The sequence below is a fragment of the Hydra vulgaris genome, chromosome 07 (assembly GCF_038396675.1).
Source record: "Hydra vulgaris chromosome 07, alternate assembly HydraT2T_AEP".
NCBI classification, from domain to species: Eukaryota; Metazoa; Cnidaria; class Hydrozoa; order Anthoathecata; family Hydridae; genus Hydra; species Hydra vulgaris.
In genome coordinates, this window is record NC_088926.1 from 23,204,604 (window position 1) to 23,214,513 (window position 9,910).

The following is a 9,910-nucleotide window of genomic DNA, read 5'->3' on the forward strand; positions in this document are numbered from 1 at the left end:
TGTCAAAGAGTTTATCCAGAACTTGGTTATTTTAAAATTGCATATATAATTCCATTTTGTTAAAAGATTTAAACATATTGGGTCAAAATGACCTTATCGGAGTTCTAGGTATGTGAAATTTCCCGTAGTTCTTGTGTTCTCAGCCCGAACATTTAGATCGGTTATGACTGCCGTCATCGAGGACTTGAAGAAAAGAATCTCTTTGGAGGATATTTTCTTCGATATTTGCAACTTTTATGTTAACCGTTATTTTATTTCCTTTTTTTTTTTCAAATTAGAATTTTCGCGCATTCAGGTTATAACGGTACATTGGTAACACTCTGCTTACAAAAGGAATGCACGATTTAAAACAAATTGGTAGATTTTTTTAATAATTTTTGGTAGTAATTTTGTTGACGGTTTTTCTTAAGAAAAAATTAGTGAAACAATTGATTTATAGTAGACATGATGTAGTGGTTAGTGCATCGCACTCGTAATCTAAGGCTTGCAAGTTAGATCCTCGCTTGAAGCACATAAACGTTATCGGTGGGTTGGAAACGGAAAGGCCTTCTTGTTAAATTTGTTTTTTGTTTTGTTTGTTTGTTTGTTTGTTTGTTTACATTTGTTGGTCGTTATACAACTTTATATAATCGATAGTAATAATATAAACTTACAATGATAACAAATATAACAAATATAAACTAGGTATCTGAAAGAAGATCGTGAGGATCTTGTCGTCAGAACCTTAAAAAAGTATATAACAAGAATAGGATTAAAAAAAGAACTAACATATAAATTAACAGTAAAAATTATAAGAGAAATATATAAAATAAGTAGCAATAAACTTTTATAAACGTAGACATGCATAGAGACAAAGGTTAAAATATATTTTTAACTTTTACTGCTAATAATAACTCAATATATTATCTAACGAAAGAATGAGGTTTTTTAGTTTATTTTTAAAAAGGCAAAAAGTAATAGGTACATCAAAATTAAAATTCGGCAAAACAATTTTATTCCAGAGGAGTGGCGCTCGATAGGTAATACAAAATTAATTAAAGTTTGTTTGACAAAAAGGTTCATTTAAAAAATTATTATTTCTCAAAATATATTTACTGATTGGCTTTAAAAACGTCTAAGGATTAATTATTTATCCATATATACACAAAACATAAAATATGAAATACATTTAATTCGTATATATAATTCTCATTTCAATGCTTCGAATGAGAGAAGCGATTTGAAAAATTGATTATACGGATTGCGCGTTTCTGACGTAGATAAATACGTTGCAATTTACTTTTTTCTGTGCTTCCCCATGCAATATATATGATTCTAAAAATATAGCTCATGAATTTAATAAGTTTTTTGTTGAAATTGTTCCCAAACAAGCTAAAGTAATTCCCAACACCGAAGTCTCATTTAAAGATTTCGTAGTACCATTGAATAATTGCATTTACTCAGATAAGTTACCTGCTGAATTTTTATTTGACGAATTTGTAGAAGCCTTCAAAACGCTTAAAAAAACAAAGCAATGGGATCTGATGAAATTAACGGTGACGTAATTATTGACTGCTTTGAGCAAATAGAATATATTACTTTTAAAGTTTTTAATTCATCAATTGATGAAGAAGTTTTTCCTGATCAATTGAAAATTGCTAAAGTTACTCCTATATTCAAAGATGGTGACAAAAATAACATTAGTAATTACCGCCCAATCTCTATTTTATCTATATTTTCAAAAATACTTGAAAAAATCATGTACAAAAGAGTGTTTAATTATTTTAGTTTTAATAAACCATTATAAAGATACTAGATAAAGGATTTTAAAGAATCCCTTTTCTAAGAAAAAGTCTTTTAAATCCTTTATATTACATATTACGTAAAAAAACTACACGCGGTATAAAGATGAAATAATTAGAATGATAGTATCTTATTGCCTTCTGTGATTTAATCTATTCCAGTTCTAAAATATGTCAAGGAAGTCACAAAACTTGGTCTTACTTTTTGGCCTAATAAAAAATCATATGAAAAATCTGTTTTGCTCATGTCACAGAACAACCCTTCAAAATTAAGTATGCCAAAAAGATTTTGTTAAAATTGTGTAGATTGTTAGATACGTTGGCCGGGGTATTTCAAAATATTTGTGTTTTCGGCATCGGCTACAGGTGCCATTTTATCCTTAAAAAATATTGTACTATTTAAATTTTTAGTTAGTAATTTAATTTAATTTTTTTAGTAATTAGAAGTTAAATTTATCAAATATTGAAAATTATTGAAAATAGAGTTTCTATCTAAAGATAGTAAATCCAGCAGGGCATTGAGCGTGAACACATTCAAACTTTCTAGAATCTGGTACAACACCAATTAAATCAGTTTAATGAAATGGCCAGCTAAATCACTAGACCTCAGCCTTATCAGAAACTGTCCGAAGCTATTTGAAGACGCTATTAATTCCGCATCATTGTAAAAAAAAATAGTATATGCTACTAATTATCTATGTAAACTTTAATTTGGAGTATCATATATATTGTTATTAGATAGACAGATTAGTTAATTTTTTAAAGTTTTGCTTTAAAAAAGTTTTGGAAGTGAAAATTTATACTGTTTCGCCTTGTTTTTTAATTTTCTTTACATGATCAATTTATAAATATATTTTGTTTCCTAATTATTGCTTACTATTTAGCTTTATAAAGGAGACCTAAAAAAAGTATAAAATAAGGAAATTAAGAGACTATATCCTTTAAACTATATGAGATGTATATGTATATATGTATTTATATGTATATAGTATATATGTATATAGATGTGGTCTATAAAGACAAAACTTCGAAATAAAGCTCAACGTTTTTCAAGATTTTCATCATTCTTAACGGTAAGTTAAAAAGATTTTTAAGTTACAAGATAAGAATATATTTCAAAATAATATTTATCAATAACAAATGCAAAGCATGCATAAAAACACGGTCATAAAATTTATGCTTCTTGAGTTGACTTTTCAGCATTTTTTCGTATGTAATTTCTAGATGCCTTCTCGTATTTTGAATTAGTTAACTTTTCTTTTAGTATTAAAAGCCATTTTTGACATTGGATGCTCGTTTCAGAGTTGATTAAGAATTTAAAAAACAAAAATATAAAATAACATTAATAAAATTATTATCATGTAGTTATTATGGAACCTAATTATAAAAAAGGAAAACTTTGAACACTCTAAAATTAAAAAAAATTAAAAATCATAATTGCTGCTATTTAATTGTGATATAACACTTTTACTTACATATATGCTTTTTAAACACCATCAGCTATAAACTTAACATCTTAAAATATAAATCCAAAATTAGTCACTGAAACACTAACTCTGTACAATGGCTTAATAACTATAACATATAGTATCACCTTCACTTTAATGGAAGGTTATTAAGTGTAAATGATTTACCTTTTACGTGTACTTATAAGTTATGTTGCAAACAAAGGTCCGCCTCATTAATGCTGTTCCCTTTGACAGTGTTCTGAAATAAAACATTTGGTTTTGTTAGGACTTCCTTAAATATAAAAACAGTATGTAAATTGGTCTCTATTGAAATCTTCAAAAAATTCTTACTTTTCACTGTTCACACTTTAAACTGTGTGTCTCAAAGTCAGGTTTGAATACTCTCACAAATATGACTTATGTATCTGTGGAGCGACATTTCAACATTTATATCTGTGGAGCATTCAACATCAGAATTGCATCGAATTGCTTTCGTACACCTTTCTCACTATTCTTGATAGTTCAGCACCTTTCTCACTATTCTTTATTATTCTTCACTCTTTTTCTGTTGGTTCAGATAAATTTGACAAAGCTTCATCTATTTTTATATATTGTTGACATTAGTTTAACTCTGTCTTCAATTAAAAAACTTGTCAAATGTTTTCCTGGATGGACAACATTTATCTTTTCCTGTAACTTCAGGTGATTCCTGTAGCTTATATATAGTAGCTCTAATTGCTGATGATACAACCATTTATTCTTGTCTTGATAAAAAGTCAATACTCTCTGATTGCTTAGAGAGAGCTTTTGTGCTTGAGTAATATATCTCTTCTGTTAAAGCATGAGGCTCTCAGTAGCCGGTGAACTTAACTTGTATAAACAATTATTTTCAGCAACTCGTTATCGCAATAATCTGATTCTTTTCTATGAACAATAACACATAAATGAGTTTTCTACGTTGCATCTTCTCGAATTATATCTTACATCTGATCCTTCTTGAAAACTATATATTAAATCTATTAACATCTGCCAGAGTTTCATCTCTTTATCTTGCTCCCTCTTTTCTTGCATCTTTGAGGCATAGATTCGATCAGGTGATCAATGAAACTTTGTGGAATCGCTGCCCAGGCCTTTTGGATTTGTTCAAACAATTAATCCTTATTACGAACATTTTCACAATTAATTCTGCAAATGACGATCTCCCACTGGTTCTCGATAGGGTTGAGATCCGGGGATTGAGGCAGCCAATCCATCACCGAAAGGTGGTTGTCTTGAAACCACTTCTTGACAACTTTTGCAGTGTGTTTCGATCGTTGTCTTGCTGAAAAACCCATTTTATTGGCATATTCCATTCAGCATGAGGTAACATAACATCTTTCAGGATATTTTTATACATAAAACGGTCCATTATTCCATCGTCTCGATGTATTGGACCTAGACCGTTATCAAAAAAACACCTTTCTGCACATTCCAGTCAAAATGAGATGTAGCAAACAGGAGTCTTTTCTTCCAGTTTTTTAGTGAAATCAGCGGTTTCTTTGCAGGGCGACGAGAAAACCATCCGGCTTCAACAGCACCTCGTCTGATTGTTCGGTCCGATACAGGCAGCTCTAATTGCTTTTGTATCTCGACTGATGATATCCAGGGATCCTTCTTGACGGATCTGACGATTATAGAATCTTCTCTAGAAGTGGTGGAACGCGGTCTTCCACCTTTGTTATCTGCTGCCAACTTCCCTGTAGAACGATATTTATTATTAAACTTCTGTAGAACGATATTTGGAACTTGATACGGTCTTACTTGATACGATGAGTCTTGATACGGTCCATTTTTTCACGCGATATTTATCACAAATACTTTTCTGTGACATTCCACTTACGTAATCGCCAATAGTTTTCTTTCTTAGTTCCAATCCAAGACTGTCGAGAGCCATTTTTGCACTTAAAGTCATAAAAATAATAAAAATAAACAATCACGCTTCTCAAGGCTTACCGTGTTACATTTACCTTGTGATGATACAATAATGCTCTGTGGAACACAATGTCTTGGTTGGATGTGGACTGTATTGATGTAATGAAACACTTGTTGTATTTCACTTCTTGTATTGATGTGCTTCGATAAAACACTTTGATAAAACTCACTTCGATAAACTGTCTTGATAATACTGACTGATTGACTTCCATATACTGACTGAATTACATGTCGATTTACATGTCTCTTATATAGTAAAATGAACCTGTGTGAACCTGTTCTGGAAGATTCTAGATGCTTCTTTTCGATGCTTCTGGTAGCTTCTGAATGCGTCTGGATGCTTCTGAATGTTTCTGAATGTTTCTGGATATTTCTGGATGCTTCCAGATGCTTCTTTTGGAAACTTCTGGAAGCTTCTGCATGCTTCTGGAAACTTCTGGATACTTCCTTTAATTATTAAAAACTTCCGTGACATTGACACAGACCAGACTTAAGAAAATGAAACAAACCAAAAAAGTTGCACTTGTTTTGTCCGCTGTCAGCTAATTGCTCATGTCATGGCATATTATGACTCCAGACTCCTGAACTGTTTGCTGTGGTAGTATAATTCGTTTCGTTTTTAAGACATGTAAAATTAGGAACACTTTTTAGCAGTGTTCGATGTTGGTTGCAAATGTTTTGTCCAATACTGTATATATATATATATATATATATATATATATATATATATATATATATATATATATATATATATATATATATATATATATATATATATATATATATATATATATATATATATATATGGTATTTATAAAGAATATATGTATGATTTTTGTAAAGAATATATATATGATATTTATAAAGAATATATGTATGATATATGATTATGGTTATTAGGATGTGTCAATTTTCACTTTTTTTTTTAGTTTCTATGATGTATAGTTTTTTATAGTTTATTTAAGGTAAATAATATAAAAAATAGTATAAAATAAATAAGTTTATTCATCACCTGAGAGTATGAGGTATTTATTTACAACCTTAACAAGTCCAATATTTTTCAGCATTTATTTTTTTGAATATTTTATCAGATATATTTTCGCACTTTCTATGAAACCATTCGCTGCATGTATCACATTGCACCATATGAAGAGCTGGATTCTTTGCATGATACCATAACCAATATGATCGACATGAACAAGAAATTTCTAAAGTTATAATTTTTTCTTTATTAAATGGTGCTTCTGCTTGGCTAAGTGGAAAAGGTGCAAAGTTTCTATTTCCGATACATTCAAGAAAATGGCTCCTAATCTTGTTCCTGTCTAACGACAATGTTCCTACGTCAGTTTTATTTAATATGTTAAATGCATTGGCTATTGCGAAAACCCCACAATCTACTCCATTTATTTGCTGTTGGCATTTAAGTATCTGAACTGTTAATATTTTACCTTTAGTTTTATAAATGTTACATATTTGTTTCTTTACATGATCATTAACTTTTCCATGAAAAAGACTATCGTAATAGTAAATGGTGTCCACAGGACAATTAACATTTGATACAGTGATCCAATGATATTGACCAGTATGCAATACTTGAATGAATTGACCCTTCTCCTCTTTGAACAAGTATTTTTTCCCGAAGATTGTATCTTGAAAACCTGATTTAACATGAAATTGATTTTGAAGAATGAACTGGGCAGCATTAATACTTAAATCTGTTAGCATGTCATTGTTCTTAATAATAGTTATTTCAGCTTGTGGCAAAATGAACCGGTTATTGTCAAGGGTAAACCAATCAATACAATGTTCTCCCTGCACTGTTTCCATATCTGTTTCAAGTGGCAAATTTAACAAGTTGTTGTTATTAAACATATTCCATGCAACACTAAATTCATCTTTTTCTGTTTCTAGATTTTCACATGTCTCCACCTCTACCGTTTCTAAGGGTAACTTTTTTTTTTTATTATTTGTAACTATTGTAAAATTTTTTAATGATCTGCGTTTTTCTGCACCTACCCCATGTCTTTTTTTTTTGAATATTTTTAGAAAATCATGTTTTTTTTGTTGGGGAATATTTAATTTTTGAAACTTACCCTTATTTTTCTTAACAATTGGTTGTAAATGAACACCTTGTTCATTTGGAATGGAATTATCAAATAAGTTCTTGATTGTTTTTAGAATGTCTATACCATTTTCTAACACCTCCTCATTTTCAATAATAAAGGAATCATTAATTAATTGTTTGGCAAGATCTCTAAATGCAGCAGCCTTAGTATTAAACCATGTTTTTTGTTTTGGTAATGCCTCCAATTTTTTATCGTTGGAATTTATTTCTTTGTGTTCTGTTTCTTTTTCTGTTATAATTTGCTGATTTAGAGTAGGAGAAATGGGTTTTTTGGAAAATGCAATTTCTGAATCTAAGTTCAAAAAGGGTTTGTTTATGTATAATTTTGATAAAGTGTACCAGTTCAACGCAGGGTATTTATTAAAAATGGCAAAAAAATGCTTGCAAAGATATCCTGTTGTTTTCCAATCATGGCAAGTGCAATTAGGCATAGTAACAGAATCACCAAAAGAAACATCATAAAACTCACCAGAGTTTGTAAAAGATTGACATGTAAACATGCCAGGTTCTCTGACTAAAAGTCCAGACGAGTCAATATGTTGTGCTAAAGACATTTTTTGCAAGCAATATTTTACAAAGTGTCTTGGCCTATGATGCAAAAAAGATGGAAGATAAGAGCTATACTGGCGATATTGTCCACTAGATTTTGTATTAATCTCACAGTATCTAGATATAAAAATACTTTCGAGTAATTTTTGACCAATAACTTAATAAACTCACTACAAAGTTACAAAATCAATTACTACAAATAATCTGTAAAAAATAGTTTTAATTTAATAGAAATAAAATATATAAATAATTGCCAAATGTAAATAGTTAAATGCTGTCAATAAAAAAATTAAAAAAAAACTTTTTAATAACGGTAATTAATTCAAAGGAAGATCTTTTATTAAAATTCACTTATTCTACTTTAATAACAAAAATTCAAAAAGTACCTATTGTATAAATCTGGAAAGTGTTCTTCAATAAGTACTGTTAGCATTGAAGTCAATGATAAATTTTGAAGCTTTTTTAAGTAAGAATGTTTAAAGGTTTCATTTTGCCTTTTGACACCATTGTTAGTATTAATACTTACCATTAATCTATCCTTACGATAAAAATATGCCCATCTCTAATACAGGTAAATAAAAGTAAATGTTTAGTCACGGATTTTTATATAATTTATAAAAAAACTAAATGCTAAAATTTAATAAACGCATTAAAAATTAAAACCTTAATTTGTGGCAACCACTGTTTTTCTAACCAATTAACCATATTTTTGTGGATAGGATTTTTATATGGATTACTGTTTCTTAAATTTGCCAGTAGTTAAATCTTCGAATAATTGAGCTCTGGCAATCCGCCTTAACTTGCTGAGCATTTCTATTTTAATTTCACTGCCACCATTGCTAACTTTGTTAAACCAACGCTCCCATGCTTGTTCCCGATGAAAGTCACATATGAGAACTTGGCACATTAAATAGTGCAAACTTTAAAACATAAATCATAACTAACTTAATACATACTCAGAGTTTACACCTAATGTGTTAAATTTGAAGAGTTTCCCCCTTCTTTAACCCATGATTGCAGAAAAATCATAACATAACTGGATGTAAAAATTCAATTGCATTAATCTCTTCAGCCCAACAGTCAACCATAGCATAAGCAGGATTCCAATTTGGATTCCACTCGTTTTCTTATCAAGAGCCATACGAATATTCATTGTTGACTCTCCTTCGCAAACAAAGGTACCCACAGATTGGTAATCCACATTTATTTTAACCACGAGGAAAAAAAGAGGTAAAGAATATTTGGTTGTTTTATATGTTGCATCCAAAAGAGTAATTTCATTGCCATACCTTTTCAATAATCTTTGTATTTCTTTACTTTGATAAACAAACAAAAAACTTTCAATTGAGGCATCTACAACAATCTCATTACAATCATCATATTCATCATATTTCACAGCTTCTATCTCATTTACCTCAGTTTCACCTATATATACATACATATATATATATATATATATATATATATATATATATATATATATATATATATATATATATATATATATATATATATATATATATATATATACAGTAGTGGCCAAAAAATTAAGGCAGGTTACGTTTTTTAAACTTTTTTAACTTATTGTTTATTTATGGCATTATTACCTTGGATACAAATAATTTTTTTATTATATTTTGATTTTTGAAGATATTTTGATTTATTTTACACTGTCAGGTTGCCATAGTTGTGATAAAATGGGTAAAAAGCGTGATATTAATAACTTTGTTAAAGGTAAAATAAATGCACTATTTTCGGAGGGCTATTCTCAAAGTAGTATAGCAAAACAATTAAAAATATCAAGATGTGCCATGCAAAATGCTTTACATGTGTTCAAGACTATTCAAATCGCAAAAATTATGGTAGAAAATGTGTGAGTACATCACGAGAAGACCGTTTTTTGAAGAATGTTGTTAATAGTGAGCCCCACACAACATCTGCAAGGTTATCACAACTTGCTATTGAAAGAGGACTTACTATTAGTTCGAGAACAACTAGAAGAAGGTTGTGCTATGACTTAGGTCTAGTTGCAAAAA

General features: G+C 29.5%; 1 protein-coding gene and 1 long non-coding RNA gene across 2 annotated transcripts; both read right to left on the reverse strand.

The window, feature by feature from the left end:
* Nucleotides 1-2,876: 2,876 nt before the first annotated feature.
* Nucleotides 2,877-4,687, reverse strand: LOC136082350 (uncharacterized). The gene is made up of 3 exons (XR_010639626.1): nucleotides 3,581-4,687; nucleotides 3,416-3,488; nucleotides 2,877-3,296 (listed from the first exon to the last, which is right to left on the reverse strand). It is a non-coding gene; the product is annotated as an uncharacterized LOC136082350 (long non-coding RNA).
* A 1,465-nt stretch (nucleotides 4,688-6,152) lies between these two features.
* Nucleotides 6,153-9,260, reverse strand: LOC136082351 (uncharacterized). Its single transcript, XM_065801372.1, has 3 exons — nucleotides 8,538-9,260; nucleotides 8,261-8,436; nucleotides 6,153-7,991 (listed from the first exon to the last, which is right to left on the reverse strand). The coding sequence occupies exons 1-3, from the start codon at nucleotides 8,577-8,579 to the stop codon at nucleotides 6,242-6,244; spliced, it is 1,968 nt and encodes a 655-aa protein (XP_065657444.1). The 5' UTR covers nucleotides 8,580-9,260; the 3' UTR covers nucleotides 6,153-6,241.
* Between the last annotated feature and the right edge of the window lie 650 nt (nucleotides 9,261-9,910).

Coding starts and splice junctions, on each gene's coding strand:
- LOC136082351 (XM_065801372.1), bottom strand. CDS start 8,579: ATGGTTAATTGGTTAGAAAAACAGTGGTTGCCACAAATTAAG. Junction 8,437..8,537: donor AGTGGTTGCCACAAATTAAG/GTTTTAATTTTT, acceptor TACCTGTATTAG/AGATGGGCATATTTTTATCG. Junction 7,992..8,260: donor TTTCCAGATTTATACAATAG/GTACTTTTTGAA, acceptor TTTTATATCTAG/ATACTGTGAGATTAATACAA.